Genomic DNA, 20,734 nt, shown 5'->3' with positions numbered 1-20,734 from the left:
TAATATTGTAAAGTGTGTATAGATAAACTTGAATACCCAGGCCATATATACCTGTTTAAAATCTAGATCACTTACTTGAGAAGGCATTCTGTTAAATTGTAATACTAGTATAAGTGTGCGAATGAGACCTATCCCATTTGAAAATGAATAGATGATCTATGAAGTATTTTCCAGGTAGATGTTAACAATTTCTGTCTATGTGTTACGTTTTATCATGGCCTGCATTCTAGCATTTCAACAAATTTCCTTTCTTTTGTATTCATGTTTTACTCGTAGAGTGACCGCTTCTTGCACACTCGCTTCAGGGCAATGAAGAAAGATTCAATGAATTCATCCCACCCACTCTCCACTCCTGTTGAAACTTTTGAACAAATTGAGGAAATGTTTGATTCTATTTCCTATGAAAAGGTATGTAAATCAATTAGCTAAGAAATTGTACACAAGTTGTAGGTATGTTTCTAGGTAGTTCAAATCCGGGATCTGTGCATGTGAAGAGTCTTTGTGCAACGTAACATTTTGAGCGTGCCAACAAGGGATTTCCTCCAGTCCTGTTATCACCCTGAGAATTTCTTGTGCGCCCTTGCCAGCTTCTGCACCTCCAGAACTGCACTTTGTACTCCATGTGGTCTCACCAATGCATTCTAAAGCTGTAACATGAAGTCCCAACATCTCCGTGTCCTGAGCGAAAGCAAGCATATGAGATGCCTTCATCAGCATCCTGTCTAACTGTATAATCAGTCAGGTACTTTTATCCCTAAATCTGTGTCTCCTACAATGCTCTGTTATTTACTGGGTAAGTCCTGCCTTAATTTAGCTTCCTAAAATGCCACACTTGTGCTTCTCAAAGTTAAATTCTATCTGCCAATCTTTGATCCAATTTCCCATTTTATCCAAGATCCTGGCGTAATCTTGGATAACTTTTGCTGCCCGTATACCACTAATTTTAATGGCATCTGCAAATTTGCCGACTATATTCTTATCCAAATCATTAATATAACCTCCCAGATCATTCTCTAAATCGGTCGCTTTTCTGGTTAGGCATTCTACGTATTTTAAAATGTTCTCCTAATGTTCACCTTTATACTGGTTTTCTACATTTTGAATTTGCATATAATTATGGTCTCATGCCCTGAGAAACTTGTTTTCCATTTCCGTCTGAATAATGATCCATTGTATACCACTCACAATGGGATTGTATCATTTTATCCTTCCCTGCAATTCTAATGTCTTGCTTTTTGAGGCATCCAGAAATTATTCATTCTTAGATGTATTTTTAAACCAACAAACTCAGATTTTCAGCTTACTTTCTTAGTTTCCTCACACAGAAGATTATACCACTGAGTTCTCCCAAATTCCTTTATTTCCTTCCAGCCTGTGTTACCCATGCCTTGCAAACCCATGAATTTATTTCCTGGCTTCCATATCCACTTGTTTTGTCTCATGGATTTTCTTACACTTACCAAGCTAGTATCAACCCACCCAAATAGCCTTTTCATGATGCTGTTATTTATGACGTTATTGTCTTGCACAGCTCCCAACCTTCCATAATTAATCCTCATGAATCTGACCAACTCAATTTTCATCTATAAAAATCTGTTTATTAGAATGTGGCACCTGTCGTATACCATAATTTATAGCCTTGTGGGTTTCTTTTTAAAACCTTTCCCGGTGCCCTATTAACCTGCCTGTATGGTATCTTTCTTTCTGTCAATGTCATTGGAAACTGTATGGAACTTTACTTGTGGCCAACCCCATCCCTAATATAAACCAATGGATATTTTTAAGGCAGAGATAGATAGATTCTTGATTAATATGGGTGTCTGAGATTATGGGGAGAAGGCAGGAGAATGGGGTTAGGAGAGAGAAATAGACCAGCCATGATTGAATGGCGGAGTAGATTTGATGGGCCGAATGGCCTAATTCTGCTCCTATTACTTATGACCTTATGACAATGTAAGGGGAACATTGAAGAAGTTTTCAGATGATACAAATATTAGTATCATCAATGGTTGATAATAAAGATAGCCATAGGGTGCAGGAAGATATTGACTGAGTGGACAGAAGTGTGGTAAATGGAATTCAATCCAAGGAGTTGTGAGGTGGTGCATAACAGTAGAACAAGCAAAATAAAACATGGAACGAGTGAAACACTGAAAAATGTAGAGGAATAAAGGGATCTTGCAAAGCATGTCCCCAGATCTTTGAAAATTAGGCAGATAAACAACCTGATTGAGAATGCATGTGAAAATGTTATCAGCCGGGACTTGATTACATTGCAGGGAATTGTATAAAACACATGTAAAACCAAGCTGCATGTGTCATTTGCATTCTGGCCATTGCCTTATAGGAAGGATGTGAGGAATGGTTACGGGATACATTAATTGAATTCTGAACAAAAGCATATTAGTAATGATGTCTGCTAAACTTGCAAATTGTATTAAAAGACGATATTCCTTCCCAATTGACCTTGGGGAATGAAATCCCGGAAATTAATTGATCTGCCATATTTGTAACTGCACATTCACACAACAGTGTGGTTAACTCTGAAATTACCTGGTAAGCCATTTGTTTCAAAGCAGTTAGGAAAGGGCATTAAATGCTGTAATTATCAGGTGGAAACATGACCTGTTAATGAATTGAAGAAATGATAGGACTGCAATAGGAACAGTAAAATATATTGAGGATATTTCCAAGACTGAAGATTTTTTGTTGTGAAGAAAGTTTGGATAGGATGGTGTTGTTTTCCCTAAGAAAAGATTTTCTAAATGATTAATTTGCAAAGAGCATACAGGAATGACATTTCCCTTTGCTGAAGTAATTGATGAAGGGAGAGCGGATTTGATAAAGGGAGAGCGGATTTTATTTTATGTAGAGGGTGGTGAGGAACATAACGAAAGAGTGGTAAGAGATCAAAATCTTTATTGCGTAGAAAGTATTTGGATATGGAATTGGAGTGCAATAGCCAAAGCTTGGAAAGCAAGCTAAGACCGCATGGAGATTTTTTTTCAGCTTACACAGACACAATTAGTCAAATAGGCCTTCCATGCTGTAAATGTATGATTCCAATGGCTTTTTGACAGATTTCCCATTTGGATAATGCTAGTCTGCTGATGACTTTTTATATAAGGAATAACCATTACAAGTAAATACCGTCCAGGTATTTAAAACATCTGATCACTCCCAGACAATTGGCAATAGATGATATGTCTGTTTGAGAAACACTAATCAAATAATTTGAAATATATTAATATTAGAATACAGGTATAGAGTTAGAAACATCTGCTATCTCTTGAACAAGTGACAGAGCATTAATCATCCAACCTGCTTGGCATTTGTGACATTTTGAGGTGTTTGTGTAGTTCATGACTGATTGCAAAATGTTTATTATGTAATGATTTGACCTTTAATGTCCAAGGGTGGTTGAATGAGAAAGACAAATTCCCTGAGAGACAAGATTGAGAGATCAACCATTGGAACATAAAATAGTACGGCACAGGAACAGGCTCTTTGGTGCACAATGCCCATGCTGATCAGGATGCCAAGTTAAACTAATCTCTTCTGCTAACACATGATCCATATCCATGTGTCTATCTAAAAGCCTCTTAAATACCAGTTAGCTTGCTGTTACTGAAGATAGATTGGTGTTTCTTGCTAATCCTTCCTCAAGGATGCTGTTAGATGTATCTTTCCGTAACAATTTATCATTAAACATTAACAGCGGTATTACAGAAAAAGATGATAAAATAAATTACTTCTCCCAGATCAGTTCGGTTAAATTCTAATATAATATTTGAATTAAGGCCATTTTATTTATTTTCTACTTTTTGCTGTCCTATTTCCTTGTTTCACTACTTTTCCTGAGAAGAAATGGTTTCATGTTAGCTGGAAATACGCACATACGTTTCAGAAATATATTTGCTTAACAAAGATTGCCAGCAATCATGATAAATACTTCCATAAGCAAACGCACCAGTCTTGCAGTATAATTCACTCTGTGATTTGTTTTCCTCAGAGTATATTTGTTTAATAGAGATCAGAGACATGATCATTTTTAAATAAAAAAATCTCCCATTTATTTTGATTTTGTATAAAAATAAGAATGAATTCTGAACAAATCTGATGCAAGCTGCGAATTCCTTTTGCTTATGAGTGATGTTGCTGTAAGCAGGTATCAAATAGATATATTTAAGAGTGTGTGTGCTGCACCATCTCAATAGCTGCAGTTTGGGTGGATCAAATCCACCTGTGGTTACATGACCCAACCCATGTAGCCTTTGACATTCTTTTCAGCAGCGTGCAGCATAATGCGCACTGCACTTCTATTCAATTACACCAAACCACAAGTTTAGAATATATGTTCAGGTTTCCACTGTGCAAATTGAAGCCATGTAATTTTATCTTTAGAAGACATTTTAATTAAAGGCACATAATGCACGAGAAGATAACAAACTCTTTAATCATAGACCTAATCTCATAAAATGTGAAGCTCAGCATTTTTTAGTCTCTATCTTATTTCCAATCCTGATCTATGTTTTTGTAAAATCTTTTAAAGAAAATAAAAATCCAGTGTGATTTATTTCTTTGCCAGCCATCTGAGATTTCTTTAAATACAAAGGATGTCAAGCCTTTTTAATGTTATTTCTGTTGCTGGATGGCACAGACACCCCCTTTCCCCTGCCCTCCCCTCCCTTCCCCCCCCCCCCCCCCCTTCAGTGTTAAGTTGCCTGATAGCCATCCTTTGCCGGAGATAAGTTGGAGTAACTCAGCGGGACAGGCAGCATCTCTGAAAAGAATTTCTGGTCAAGACCTTTCTTCAGATTGGTTAGGGATAAGGGAAACGAGAGATATAGGCGATGGTGTAGAGAGATAAAGAACAATGAATGAAAGTATTGCAAAAAAGTAACGATGATAAAGGAAACAGGCCATTATTGGTTGTTTGTTAGGTGAAAACGAGAAGCTAGTGCGACTTGGGTGGGGGAAGGATAGAGAGAGAGAGAGAGAGGGGGAATGCCGGGGCTACGTGAAGTTAGAGAAATCAATATTCATACCACTCGGCTGTAAGCTGCCCAAGCAAAATATGAGATATGCCTTTAGTCTCACTGACAATGGAGGAGACCTAGGACCTTTGCTGGATTGGGTAAATCCATGCCACTACATCTTTGGTACAACCTTTACTAAAGCTCCTCAGGTTCCATGCTTTTCCTGGTGTCTGAAAAATCTGAGTTGAAGTGCAGAATTGTGCAAAAGATAATTGTATTAAATGATAATCATTTAAAATAAGCAACGTTTTCCTCCTTTTTCCTTCAGGGTGCTTCAATCCTGTTGATGTTGAAGGATTTCCTTAATGAAACCATTTTCCAGCAAGGAATTAGGCAATATTTGATGGAACATATGTATGGGAACACAAGAAATGAAGACCTCTGGAACAGTATGGCTAAAGTATGTATCCTTCTTATGATGCTTATTGTATTTTCAATCTAATTATCCTGAACTTTTCAGATGAAGTAGATCTAAATATTTATAGAAAAATGGCCAGAATTTGCTATAAAATTAATGGGGCAAACCATAATTTCACCGCTGTTCATGGTCTAATTTGAGGGGAAGAAAGGTACTTCATTTTCCTAGAGAACATGATAATGAGCCCTGCAAAACACATACATATATGCATACATACATGTGTATATATTGATGTAGTTGTATATATTTTTGTATGTAAATGTATATGTGTGTATATTTTAAAAATAGGAATATGTTGTGTGGATCCTTAAAACTGCTCAGCTGACTTGCTGAGTGTTTCTAGCATTTTCAGGTTTTCTTATTTTCTTATTTTGAGCCTTTTCTCCCTTGCTAAGACACTAGAGGCAGAGGCTATGGATCTTTCAGTATGAAAGTAAAACCCCACATACAGCCAACTATTTATAATATTTTCCAAACTCACCTAAAGGTATTTACAGATCTATCCTGCGGAAGTATTACTTTGGATTTAAAAACACAGGGCGTCTATGGTGTGCTGATGAAATCACCCTGACCTGGAAAAAACCCCAATATAGCACCATGAAATCTGCTGTGAACTCGTATGTTGGATCATAATGCACACCTGAACTCAGTTACAACCTGCTGGGCTTGGGTTGGGTAGCCTGGCTCTAATCTGGCCACTGTCTGAAGAAGGATCCCAACTCAAAACGTCACCTATCCCTGTTCCCCAGAGATTCTGTATGACCCGAAGGTATCACAAAAAGCTGGAGTAACTCAGCGGGTCAGGCAGCATCTCGGGAGAGAAGGTGGCGTTTCAGGTCGAGACCCTTCTTCAGACTGATGTCAGGGGAGGGGGCGGGACAAAGAAAGGATGTAGTTGGGGACAGGAAGACAGTGGGAGAACTGGAAGGGGGAGGGGAAAGAGAGGGACAGAGGAGCTATCTAAAATTAGAGAAGTCAATGTTCATACCGCTGGGGTGTAAGCTGCCCAAGCAAAATATGAGGTGCTGTTCCTCCAATTTGCGGTGGGCCTCACTCTGACAATGGAGGAGGCCCATGACAGAAAGGTCAGACTGGGAGTGGGAGGGGGAGTTGAAGTGCTGAGCCACCAGGAGATCAAGTTGGTTAAGGCGGACTGAGCGAAGATGTTGAGCGAAACAACAAGGGGGAACTCTATCCTTGTTGTGAATGGGCGAGGGGGAGCAAGAGCGGAGCTGCGGGATATAGTGAGAGCCTCATCTATAATGGAAGAGGGGAAGCCCCATTTCCTAAAGAATGAGGACATCTCTGATGCCCTAGTGTGACCCACTGAGTTACTCCAGCAGTTTATCTCTTATATTGTATATGTCTTATATTGTAAACCAGCATCTATTGTATCTCTAATCTAACCTAATAGTTCCCTTTGAAATGTTGTATCTCACAATGAGAACACCTCTCATTCTTCTAAACTCCTGTAGGCATCGGCCAATCTTCTATCTCCTTGCAGGATATCATCTGATCAATGAAAGACACAGTGCTGGAGTAACTTGGAGGGTCAGGGAAGATCTGTAGAGAACATGGATAGGTGAACGTGGAGCAAACCCAGTCGGCCAGGCTATACTAGTGTTAAATAAAAAATTGAACTATAAAAGCGATAAGCAGAAAAAGACAGTTCTGAAGCAGATAGAAAGAACAAAACCAAGTTGCCCAAAGTTGGAGAAATCAATATTGAGTCTAGAGGATTGCAACATGTCCGGAAGAAAGATAACATGTTATTTCTCAAGATTGCATTGTGCCTTGTAACTGTGCAGGCAGCTAGACCACCCAGATAGGACAGAGTTGCGGCTGTGGCTAGCATTACTATACATTTTCAATACTGAAATCTCTGTTCGGCTAAATAAAATGTTACAGTAAAACGTTTGTTTTCAAAACATGGATCTTGAAGACTTCAATGTTTTTATAAATCTGCTTGATTTTGCAATGTTATTAACTTTATTTATCAAATTGACAACAATTGCACCAGTAACCCAGTAAAAAATCCTATACTAACTCCACAAAATGTTGAGAATAAATAATCTTCAATTGAATAATCTTACTGTGCTTCGGTCTAAGCTCTTAGTGCATTGTATTTATTTCACAGGTTGGAGGTGTAAATTTGAATGTGAAAGAAATGATGAAAACCTGGACACTGCAGACAGGATTCCCAGTAGTCACTGTTAAATTAGACACCACTGCTAATAAAATTCACCTCAGCCAAGAACGTTTCCTCAGGATCTCCATTCCACAGAATTCGTCATCCTCATCTTATCACAGGTACAACCATGCTATTCCTCAAATTCATTTTGGTGATCAGGAAGATTCTTCCCTAGAGATTCTCATATGAAGGATTTACATATAGAACTTTTGTCCATTGCTGCTCCTTTACACCACTGATCTAAATTGGTCAACTCAGGACTGAATTGTATCTTACTCTCAATATTTTGAAGTGAGTTCATTTGGACACTCTGAATGATAATCAGTTGAAAGATATAATATTAGCACAGACTGGTCAAAGGATTTATTCTTCATTGTCACAACTATGAACCTGAAAAGCGGATGGGGGTTGGGGGTGTAATTTGAGAAAATGTGATGCAAGAAAAAACAAAAAGTCATTTGGGGATTAAATGATCAAATCTCATTGGAAATATTGCTTGAGGATTGACAAAAAATTACATGCTGTGTCGCGGACATAGAGCTGTCCGTCAAAGAATGAGGCAGCACACGAAGTTCGTCCAACACCACTTTAATTCCCTACACCACTCCTTTAATTCCCTACAGCACATAGAATGGCGGTGCTGGCTCGAAGGACCGAATGGCCCCCTCCTGCACCTATTGTCTATTGACCCTCTCCTCTCTCTGCCGCGCGCCAGCTTCCTATACACCCCTGGAGCACCTCGTGACCTCTCCAGCGCCAAAGGTTATGTACTGCGCGTGGTTCACCACTAGGCCGTTACATGCCCCCTCCCCCCCAGATCCAGAGGTGCAAAAACGGACGGGCAGCCGAATGATGCGGCTGGACCTTGTACATATGTCCCCGCGTAAAAGGGGCCTGCCCTGTAAGGACGAATTAGGTTGGACCCGAGACGGCGGACGCCCCTGACGGCAAGGCTGGGCCTCCTGTACAGGTTCGCTCAGGTCCAAATGGCTCGGTTTCAAGCGTGCCACCTACAGTCTCTTGCCGACCTCCCATGACCAATACAAAAGCCATGGGCCCATGTCGCAGCACCCAAAAATAACCTTTATATCGGCGCTGCAAGGACGACCTGTGTGCATCGCGCCAAAGAAAAACATATGAACTGTTGGCGAGAGCCGGAGGCACATACGATGGAGTGACACCATGCTGAGACGTTGAGGCAGGGCGCCGAGCTTCTCCCACAGACGAACCAACATGAATGATGGTGACTCCTGGGGTCCGCTCGCGGTTGAAATAAATACCCCGGGCACGGTAAGCGGAAAGCCGTAAACCAATTCCGTCGATGAAGATTGCAAGTCCTCCTTTGGGGCGTGGCGAATTCCCAACAGGACCCATAGCGACTCGTCCATCCAGCTGGGACCGGTGAGGCGTGCCCTCAAAGCGTTCCTAAGACGGCGGTGGAAACGTTCCACCAACCCATTGGACTGGGGGTGATAAGCTGTCGAGTGGTGGAGCTGAGTCCCCAACAGGCAAACCATTGCGGACCACAGCTTTGGCGTGAACTGGGCACCCCGGTCGGACGAGATGTCCAAATGGTACCCCGAAACAGGCAATCCAATAGACCACCAGGGCACGTGCACATGACAGGGCCGAAGTGTCAATGAGCAGGATGGCCTCCGGCCACCGAGTGAAACGGTCCACCACCGTAAGCAGATGCAAGATGCCGCGGGACAGAGGCAGCGGCCCTACGATATCAACGTGGACATGGTCGAAACGCCGGCGAGGCACTGCAAAGTCTTGAACTGGCACCCGGACGTGCCGCTGAACCTTTGATGTTTGACATGCAATGCACGTCCGGGCCCAATGACCGACCTGCTTGCGCGACCCATGCCACATGAATTTTACAGTAACCAACGCCACTGTCGCCCGGATAGATGGGTGGGCCAAACCGTGAATGACGTTGCTAACCCGACGACGCCAGGCCGCCGTTGTCACACAGGACGGTGATGCCAGTGGGACCCAAAGGGACGTCCTCAAGCACCAGACCCGTGATGGCAGTTCGGTACGCCTTCATCTCCTCATCTGCCAGCTGCGCTGCCGCCAAAGCGGAATAATCAATTCCCGGGGCCACGTCGAGAATGGTACCACAGTCGGGTGGGACAAGGTGTCTGCAACCAGGTTACTTTTCCCGGCGATGTGGCGGATGTCCGTGGTAAACTTCGTGATTGCCGCGAGTTGGCGCTGCTGCCGAGCGGACCAGGGGTCCACAACCTTGGCGAAGGCGAAGTTGAGGGACTTATGGTCGGTAAAGGCGATGAAGTCTCGGCCCTCCAGGAAATACCGAAAATGCCTAACCACCAGGTGTAAGGCGAGCAGCTCCCGGTCGAATGTGCTGTACTTGCGCTCCACCGGGTTAAGTTGGTGGCTGAAAAAGCCGAGAGGCCGCCAGTGACCGTCAAAAGACTGCTCCAGCACAGAGGCTTCCACGGTTAGTGCTGTGGTGGCGTCGACCCGCGGATGCACTAGCAACATTGCCCGAGCCAATGCTTTCGCCCCTTCGAAAGCCGCCACGGCGACGTCGATCCACTGTACATCCCGCCGCTTACCCGACAACTGCTGGAATAGGGGCCGCAGTATCCTTGCCACCACCGGCACTAATCGGTGGTAAAATTGGACCATGCCCACAAACTCCTGCAGGCCCCACACTGTGGACGGCCGTGAAAACCGGCGAATGGTCTCATAGAAACATAGAAAATAGGTGCAGGAGTAGGCCATTCGGCCCTTTGAGCCTGCTCCGTCATTCAATATGATCATGGCTGATCATCCAACTCAGTATCCTGTACCTGCCTTCTCTCCATACCCCCTGATCCCTTTAGCCACAAGGGCCACATCTAACTCCCTCTTAAATATACCCAATGAACTGACCTCAACTGCCTTCTGTGGCAGAGAATTCCACAGATTCACCACTCTCTCCACCCTATCTGGTAAGGGCACCGCACCGTGCTGCGTCACATGGTGGCCCAGGAAATCGACGGCTCTGAGGCCGAACCGGCACTTATCCGGGTTGATCACAAGCCCGAATTCGTTGAGGCGCTGGCCAACAGACAGAGGTGGGCGCAATGCTCCAGCCGCGAACGACTCGCCACCAGGATGTCATCCATATAAATGAAGATGAAATCGAGCCCCCTCCCCATTGTGCCCATCAGGCGTTAGAATGCCTGCGCGGCATTCTTTAGGCCAAAGGGCATACGCAAGAATTCGAACAATCCGAAAGGGGTCATGATGCCGGTTTTCGGTACATCCTCCGGTCGCACGGGGATCTGATGGTAACCCCTGACCAAGTCGATCTTAGAAAAGAACTTAGCCCTGGCTAGATGGGCAGAGAAGTCCTGAATGTGCGGGATGGGATACCGGTCTGCAATTGTGGCGTCATTCAGGCGGCGGTAGTCGCCACAAGGCCTCCAGCCGTCAGAGACTTTGGGCACCATGTGCAGTGGGGAAGCCCATGGGCTGTTTGAGCGTCGAACAATTCCCATGGCTTCCATCTTCCGAAACTTCACATTCACAATCTGGAGTTTGTTGGGGGCCAGTCTGCGGGCGCGGGCATGAAGCGGTGGTCCTGAAGTGAGAATATGGTGTTGAACCCCATGCTTCGGGTTGGTTGAGTTGAATTGAGGGGTCAGGATTGCTGGGACGTCGGACGTCGGCGTAGATGTTATCCACCGCCGGCATCAGGTTGCGGACTGGCACGGAGGGCGCAAGGGGATTGCTTCAAGCATATAAGCGTTGTCCCCTCAGGGATACCAACAGCGATTGCGCACGGAGGAAATCCGCGCCCAACAGTGGCTGGGATACATCCGCCACGGTAAATGGCCAGGAAACGTGGCAAGCGCCAAAGATCAGGGGTATTGTGTGGATGCCATACGTCCGTATGGGGCTGCCATTAGCGGCGGTCAACGAGGGCCCCCGCTTACCAGCACACATGTCCATTCCGGATGGGGGCAAAACGCTAACTTCAGCCCCCGTATCCACTAGAAACCTTTGGCCCGAACGCGTATAGGCGGTGAAACGCCCCAGCGTTTCCCAGAAATGTACAAGGCGGGCGGCATTGGTGGGCCGCCGAGCCCCCGCGCTGATGGTAGAAACACCATGCTCCTTTACCGGTTTCTCCGGCAGACTCGGAGGGCCCCGCGGAGCCCCTGGCGGGCATGGATCTAGGCCGCTTCACCTTCCAGGGCACTGTGGATACCCGATCTAGCGCACCCACTTCCTGCCGCCTGGCCAGCCACAGCTCTTCGGCACGCTCCGCTAGAGCCAGAGGGTCTTGGAAACTCACCCCTGCGAGGAGCAGGCGATTATCAGGCGAAGCTGCTGCAAAAAGGCGTATTCGAATAACATCTCGCTCATTAGAACCGAGGGCTTCCAGTCGCCAAGCCCGCCTATGTTGAAAATACGGGCCACTTGTTCCAGACGACTGAGACCGAAAGTACGGAGCAACAGTGCCTTGAGGCCCCCATATTTTCAGGCCGCCAGTGGATTCTGCAGGTAAGGAAGTACCCGACCGGCCATCTCTTAGTCGAGCGCACAGTTTGAGTAGCGAGTCTCGTCAGTCATCTGGTCACCAGCCGACGTCCAAAATAGAGATTTTGGAGGATCAAAATGCTCCATTTTGCAGCAAGCAACCAACTCACCGTCACCGCCGACCAGGCTCAACGCAGTCGCCCTGAAACTGCCGACTTTCTGGACCGCCCAGCCGCGGGTATGGTTTCAACAGGCCGAGGCGCAGTTTTATCACGTCGGGGTCACCAGATGTAGCGGACACGGAGCTGTCCATCGAAGAATGAGGCAGCACACGAATTTCGTCCAACTTCTCTTTAATTCCCTACACCACTCCTCTATTTCCTTTCTCCCCTCTCTGCCGCATGCCAGTTTCCCATACTCCCCGGGGTACCTCGTGACCTTTCCCGAGCCGAAGGTTATGTACTGCGCGTGGTTCACCACCAAGGGCCTCTACAATGTTATTCCATTTACCATTTAGAAGTATGCTATCCTATAAGAAAAGAGGGGAAAGATTTGAAAGGGGTCGGATGGGCTACTTTTCTTGCATGGAGGGTAGTCCATATATGGAAGTAGCTGCCAAAGGAATTGGTTGGGGCAGGTATAATTATAACATTTAAAAGACATTTGAACAATAACATGGATTGGAAAGGTTCTGAGGAATATGGACCAATTGCAGGCAAAATGGACCAGCTGCCTTGGGCAAATTGTTGACCAAAGTTGGCCCAACTTTTCCATGTTGTATGTTTCTATGATTCTATGATATTGTAATTTGATGTGATTTAATTAGTTTAAAAGTCTGGAATTCTTATAGTGCATGGAAATTCAAATGCATTTGCATATCTTCCTTGGCATAAAAGGTTCTGCATTTTATAGAGACAATAGCTTTGTGGACTGAAGATAAAAGCTAAATAATTTATTCTCTGCATTCTGTTCATTCGGGATAACCTTTAGTAATCCCACACAATTAAATTAATTGAAACTTTTATTTTACCCTTTAGTTACCTGTGGCATATTCCACTGACCTACATCACCAGCAACTGCAGTAACTATGCACAGCCTAAGTGCATCAAAAGGTGGCTCCTTAAGAATAAAACTGGTATTTTTTTCTTTTTCTTCAATTTAGCCTTTGCTTGGCAACTTTTATTGAGGCTTTGGTGATCAAGAAGCAATTTTTACATGGTTTCTATTTTTTCATCTCGGGTGTTAATTGGAATACAAAACTATCCTTAGCATTGAATTATCTTGGTCTCAATCTTTATATAAATATTGGTATCTTTGTAAGCATTAAATAATTCACATTTTGAGAAATTATTTTGCTTTAAACTGTTAGCAAGTATACTTTAATTCTTAGAGTGTTACTTGATGTTAAGAAGTTAATTTTTATACTTCAATATTTGTTGACGAATAAATTTCATCCTTACATAATGAAGCATGAACGAAAATTACTTTCTGAAATAAGGTCATTCTACTCTATTTTATTCATGCCGATCAAGTAATTGTATTTTCCCAGCTAAATTTAACAATTTAAGTGAATCCGTTTATATTATTTTTATAGTCATTATGTATATTGTTTGGACTTTAATGAAATAATAAGTTTCTTACAATCAATTAGATGAAAGCTGATTTATATGTTCCCTTGAGAATATAAAAAGAATAGCAGGAGTAAGCCACCTGGTCCCTCAAGCCATTCAAGCGATCATTGACCTCAGCTCCCCTTCTGTTCAATGTACTAATAATTTAATTAAAAGGTAATGACACTGTGCAATTATAATGGTTGTTAACGGATTAAAAACTAGATTTCTGGGTTAGTGATTTGGGAGCATGAGTTTGAATCCCAATATAACTTCTAGAGTCGTACATCGTGGAAACAGGGCCTTCAGGCCAACTTGGACATGTCCACTAAGACGCCCCATTTGCACTAGGCCCACATGCCCACGTTTGGCCCATATCCCTCTAAACTGTTCCAATCCATGTACCTGTCCAAATGTCTTTTAAATGCTGTTATAGTACCTACCTCAACTATGTCCTCTGGCAGCTCGTTCCATATAACCATCACCCTCTGTGTGAAAAAAGTTGCCCCTCGGGTCTGTAATAGATCTTTCCCCTCTTACCTTAAACCGATGTCCTCTGGTTCTCGATTCCCCTACTTTGAACAAAAGATTCTGTGCATTTATCCTATTCCCCTCATGATTTATACTCCTCTATAAGATCACCCCAAAGCCTACTGTGGTTAACGGTTTACAATCCTAGCCTGCCCAGCCTCCCTATAGTTCATGACCTGACAACATCCTCGTAAGTCTTCTCTGCACTCTTTCTATCTTAACAACATATTTCTTCTTGTAAGGTGACCAAAACTGTTCACACTGCTCCAAATGCAGCCTCACATATGTTTTGTACAACTGTGGCATAACATCCCAACCTCTGACCGGTGAAGGCCAATGTACCAAAAGCTGCCTTGACCACCCTTTCTGCCTGTGACATCACTTTCAAGGGACTATGTACCTGCACTCCTAAAACACTCTGGTCTATAGTACTCCCAGGGCCCTGCCATTCATTGTGTAGTTCCTGCTCTGATTTGGCTTCCCAAAATGTTGTGCATTTCACATAACTGCATCAAACTCCATTAACCATTCCTCAGCCTACTTGCCCAACTGATCAAGGTCCTGCAGATAACCATCTGTGCTCTCACTGATACTACCACCTGCAAACTTACTATTGTGCCTTCTACATTCTCATCCAAATCGTTGACATAAACCATAAACAGCAATGGGCCCAACACCGATCCCTGAGACACATCACGAGTCACAGGCCTTCAGTCAGAGAAACAACTGTCCACCAACACCCTCTGCTTCCTTCCATGAAGCCAATTCTCTATTCAGTCAGCTAGCTGTCCCTGGATCCCATGTGATCTAACCTTTCAGAGCAACCTACCACGCGGAACAATCAAATGCCTGCTGAAGTCCACACAGATTACATCGATGGTTTTGCCCTCATCAGCCTTTTAGATTACTTTGGATTTTCCTTAATATTATTGGCCAAAGCTATCTCCAGCCCCTTTCTTTGTCCTTTATTTCCTCCTTAAATATGCTCCTCAGTTCCCAAAACTCCTCCAGGGATATACGATCCCAGCTGCCTACACCTGTCCCATGCCTCCTATTTTCTGACCAAAGCCTCAATGTTTCTTTTCATCCAAGCTTCCTCACTCCCACGTGCCTTGTCATTCACTCTAACAGAAACATGCATGCCTGAACTCTTGTCATGACACTTTTAAAAGCATCCCACTTTCCAAACGTTCCTTTGCCCACAAACAACTTGCTCCAATCAACTTTAGCAAGTTCCTGTCTATTACCATCAAAGTTGCCCTTATTTCAATTCGGAATGTTGTTGTGGGCTCTGCCTGTCTTTATCCTTAACTATTTTAAAACCAATACGACAGTGATCGCTGGTCCCAAAAGGCTTGTCCATAAATACTTCAGTCACTTGTCCTTTCCAATTTCCTGAGAGTAGATCAAGCTTTGCCCTCTCCCCTGTAGGGCCCTCTGCATATTGCATGAAGAAACCTTTCTGGACATATTTAACAAATTCCACCCCATCTAAGCCCTTTGCACTATGACAGTCCTCTTTGAATTGTTCACCTTGTTGTGGTGAAGAGGCTTGCGGGCCCCCATGATTCCGAGAGCGATGCCTTCGGAAGCACCAGGTTCTGGTAGGGCCACCCATGGCGGTTAGGTCGAGGATGAGGGTCCAGACTAAGAACGCTCCAACGTACAAGACCTCAACGACAGACCAGGTGGACAAAGTTATCTTGAACTCAACGGCTGTGAAGGCGGATGAAGGCTGCAACAAATCTATCAGCTCCAATCGTCTCGGTTCCCTTGCCATTGGAATTAGTTGATTGATTTGTGAAGGACCATGTGCTTCTTGGAATGCAACATCAAGTACATGTTAAACAAACACACGCACAGGCGTCTTCGTTCTGACATCGGAACGTAGACCATCATCCTTGACCTCGAGGAATAGCCACGACGATGGCTATGGCAGTCCTAGTTTATGTTGGAAAAGTTAAAATTTCCTACTATGACAACCTTATTCGTTTTGAAGCTGCCAGCAATCTCCTGGCATATTTGTTTTTCTAATTCTTGTTGAATCTTTGAGGCCCATAGGACTCTCCCAACAAGGTGATTATCCCCTTTTTATTTCTCAGCTCCACCCATATTGCCTCACTGGATGAACCATCAGTAATGTCACCTCAGACTACTGCCATGACATTCACCTTAATCAATAAAGCAATACCTTCTCCTCTTTTACCCCCACCTTTATCTCTCCTGTAGCACCTGTACTCTGGAATATTAAGGTGCCAGTCCTGTCCCTCTTTAAGCAATGTTTCCATAATGACTGCAATGTCCCAGTCGCACATACCTATCCATGCCCTGAGTTCACCCGCCTTAATGGTCAGGCCTCTTGCATTAAAATAAATGCATTTCAATGCAACAGTCCTTCCACACTCTCTGCTGCACTCCTCCCTATTCTATCCACTGAACTTTATTTCATCACCTTCTATACTGAATGACCAGCTTCTCATCTGCCGTAGTCCTGCTTTGATTCTGGAGATTTAAAATCGAGGAATTAAATGTGTAATATTTTTTTAGAGATTAGTAATGGCAGCCAGAAAATTACTGAATTGCAATTCAATCACATATGATTCACTAATGTCCTTTGGGGAAAGTTGCTCTTTACCAATCTGCCCTATATGTTACTCTAGATCAGCGTTTCTCAACCGGGGTTCCCCCGAGCACTAGGGTTCCACTGGAGGTCGCTAAGGGTTCCGCAAGAAATCTCCCGTACCCTGGAAGTCTCCCCGAAAATGTGGCACCTAGGCTGGGCAAGGCAGCCAATCTCGATCTCATCGGGACTTCCATGGCCGATCAGTGGGTTGAATTTGCAACCTGCGGCCGGGGCTCTGGAACTCCAGCCCAGCTGGAGCCAGTACATGTATCCCCAGAGCCGACTTCCTTGGCAGGCTTTGCAGGCTGGTATCTCGGCCCCCCCCCCCAGCAGCCTAGGTGGACCGTTCCGGTACCGGTGTACCCCTTTGGTCAGGTAAAATGGATAAACCATTTTCTGATTTTCTGGAACCAAGAGTGCCAGGAAATCAGTGGTGGAACTGTAATGAGTAAATATTAAATTTAAGTGCAAGATTATATAACATATTAATTAATTAAGATGTGGTTAAAATATAAAACACAGCAGAAAAGCCAATTGCCACCTTTTTGGGCTGATTATCAATTTATGTGCGAATTTACTTCAACAAGTACTTCAATATGTACTGCAATAAGCAAGATGACATGAGACTCTAAATTACTGCAATTAGTGGTCATATGTAGGTTTGTTTTCCCCAGGACTAGAATCAATGTAGAGCAGAATTGCACATCCTTGCTAATCATATGTAAATGCATTTTGGAGTCATTTTTGTGTTTAATTTCATATTTGTAATTTTATTATACACGTACAGCATATTCCTGGAAAATTCTAGGGTATTATAATAAAGTCTTCAACCTGTTATGTCATTTCAAAGTATAAATCACAGGGAATATATTTAGCGACGTCTATACGGCGCAAGTGTGAAATGGCCTTTAGTGGTCAGTGGACAGGAGCAGTACGTGACGGATTTTTATGTAGGGGTTCCCTGAGACATGAAAATTTATTTCAAGGGTTCCGCAAAGGTAAAAAGGTTGAGAAAAACTGCTCTAGATACTCTATTGTGGTTGACTATTATTAACTGCTTGTTCCTCTTGGGAGCAATTCATAATGGGTCACAAATGCTCGCATTACCAGCAATATCCAGACCCCATGAATGAATAAATTAAAAAATATATGATGTGGTTTGATATAATGCATGATCCTCGCAACACATATATATTCCCACTACAAAGTTTATTTAATTGCTAATATTTCAGTCATGGTTTATCTTGCATTGTCTTAAATATATTGATGGCCCACTATGTCCTGTGAAGTGAGAGTTGAAACCACCATGACTAGTGTAAGAAGTACAGCCCTATAATCTTAATTTTTTTTAATTTGGTCCGCCTTAGTGACAGGACAGTGGCACAAAACACTTAAGCTCACTAATTTGCATCGCAGGGCAACAAAATCCATCTCAAAGGTCAAGATTCTGCACTTGACATATTGCAAGTCTTTACATTGGTCCTATGAGGGGCATGGACATTTTTTTTTGCAGGGCAAGAATACTTGCCTCGAACCAGAAACATAGAAAATAGGTGCAAGAGTAAGCCATTCAGTCCTTTGAGCCAACATTGCCATTCAATGTGATCATGGCAGATCCACCTAAATCAGTAGCCCGTTCCTGCTTTCTCCACATATCCCTTGATTCCGTTAGCCCTAAGAGCTATATCTATAACCTTGAAAGAAAAAAAATAACAGTCAGCCAGCAAGTGATTGATACTGCAGCATTAACATGTATTCAAAGGAGAGATTGCTGACATTCTTTCTGCAAGTGTAGAGGGGTTTATATTGGAAGAAAGGTTTTAAGTGAATTATTAGAAACTGGCAAATAAATGGCTTGCGCAGCAGTCTTTTGAGCTGCTCAAAGTGTATAATCTCATTTTAAATTTGATTGATACATCCTTGATAACACTCTCTGCCAACTCATTTGTACCCAACTCATTTATGCTTTAATCTGTTTCCCTTCCTTTTACTGAACCTAACAATGAAGATGGTGCAGCATTAATTTGGTCCAGAGTCTTTTCAGTGGTCCTTTGAGCATTGAATGTGGTCAACAAGCAGTTTAATTCATGGGGTCATAGTGAAAAAGTTAATCTTACTCCTCAGATGATGTTAATGTTTATGCAGTGAAAGTTCAGTACTGTTGATGTTTTCATGGTTATGTGCAGAATAATTAACGGTTGTTGGGCATGGTCTAGATAAATCAGTGATTCAGTAACTGGAGATAAATGAGTGTGCACTTTATTTTCCATTAGATACCATTGATCTTAATGAGCAAAATGTGACCTGGGTGAAATTTAACATGAATATGAGTGGTTACTATATTGTTGATTATGACAAGAGCAGCACAGACGAATTAAATGAATTGTTACAAAATAATCACTTGGCAATAAGTGATCAGGATCGAGCTGGCCTTATCAACAATGCCTTTATGCTTGCAAGGTAATTGCTCCTTTTGACTCTTTTTAATTCAAATTTGGTATTTATTTTCAATATGTAACAAATTTGTATTTTGTATTGTTGCTAATTGTTAATCAGCACCAGTGTATGGTTTCACTCAGCTCGTTAAGTAACTAATTATTTGCAAACACTTTAAGTACAGCTTCTTCCTTGCTGTTATCATTACTGAACAATCCTCTCTTAAACTTGGGATATAGTTCTGATCTCCCAACCTACCTCAATGTGGACCTTGCACTTTTTATTTGCACTTTCCCTGTAACTGTAACACTAACACGACAATGCTAACTTCCGCACTCTGGCCCTTTTTTCTCTGCAATACTTATTGTACTTGTGCATGGCTTGATCGTACTTGTGTATAATATTATTTGACTGCATAGCACACAAAGCTTTTCATGGTATGGTACACGTGACAATGATAAACCAAAGATAGACACAAAATGCTGGAGTAACTCAACGGGACAGGCAGCATCTCTGGAGAGAAGGAATAGGTGATGTTTTGGGTCAAGACCCTTCTTCAGATAAACCAATACTGATTAATGCAATTAAAAGCATAACTTAATTTGTTTTTTTAAATAATTAAATCTGTCAAATTGTCTTGCTCATTGGTTGGATTGTAATTGATAGTTATGCTACTCATGTGGTTGCGTACTACTTACTGGTTTGACCTACCTTTCCTCAAAAAGATAGTTTATTCTCACTACAGCGAACATAAAAGTAATCTTGCAGTTGGGACCTGTAAAGGCATTGTGACGTTTGTTCAATATTCATGACACTACAGCTACCTCAATCTTGATACAAGAATTGGAGCAGGAAAAGGCCTCCTCAAACTTCCTCTGTACTACATGGCTAATCTTCTACTTAACACCATTTTCCTGCCCTTCCTCATATCCTTTTCATTTAATATCCAAAAATCTATCCATCTGTTTCAAATGCAATTAATAACTGAGCTTCTGCAATCCTCTGCCGTAGATAATGAGAAATATTCACCACTCCAAGTAAAGACAGTTCCATTATCTTCAGTCATAAATAGCCAACTTCCTACTCCGACCATCTTTTCATAACTTGTTTCTTTCCTTCCCAGTTCTAAGGAAGTATCTCAGACAAAAACTCGAATTGTTCCTCTTTCCATAAATGTCATTGAATCTACTGAGTTTTTGTTATCTATCTACATATTAATAAAACTCTCTTGGGGTCAGGGGGTATGGGGAGAAGGCAGGAATGGGGTACTGATTGAGAATGATCAGCCATGATCACATTGAATGGCGGTGCTGGCTCGACGGGCCAAATGGCCTACTCCTGCACCTATTGTCTATATTGTCTGTTTATTTGTTTGTTCATGCCTGT

The 20,734-nt window shown here is 42.9% G+C and overlaps 1 protein-coding gene across 1 annotated transcript in view; it reads left to right on the top strand.

The window, feature by feature from the left end:
* Positions 1-20,734, top strand: part of lnpep (leucyl/cystinyl aminopeptidase) — a 77,045-nt gene that overhangs the window by 43,680 nt on the left and 12,631 nt on the right. The window contains exons 8-12 of the mRNA XM_078396455.1: positions 277-408; positions 5,308-5,439; positions 7,595-7,767; positions 13,186-13,283; positions 19,186-19,372. Of these exons, the coding sequence (XP_078252581.1) occupies positions 277-408; positions 5,308-5,439; positions 7,595-7,767; positions 13,186-13,283; positions 19,186-19,372 (722 nt within the window). The remainder of the gene's footprint in view (positions 1-276; positions 409-5,307; positions 5,440-7,594; positions 7,768-13,185; positions 13,284-19,185; positions 19,373-20,734) is intronic.

This window comes from Rhinoraja longicauda, chromosome 3, assembly GCF_053455715.1.
Source record: "Rhinoraja longicauda isolate Sanriku21f chromosome 3, sRhiLon1.1, whole genome shotgun sequence".
In the NCBI taxonomy this organism is placed as follows: domain Eukaryota; kingdom Metazoa; phylum Chordata; class Chondrichthyes; order Rajiformes; family Arhynchobatidae; genus Rhinoraja; species Rhinoraja longicauda.
Note: the sequence above shows the minus strand (reverse complement) of the source record. Positions and strands in the feature narration are given on the sequence as shown.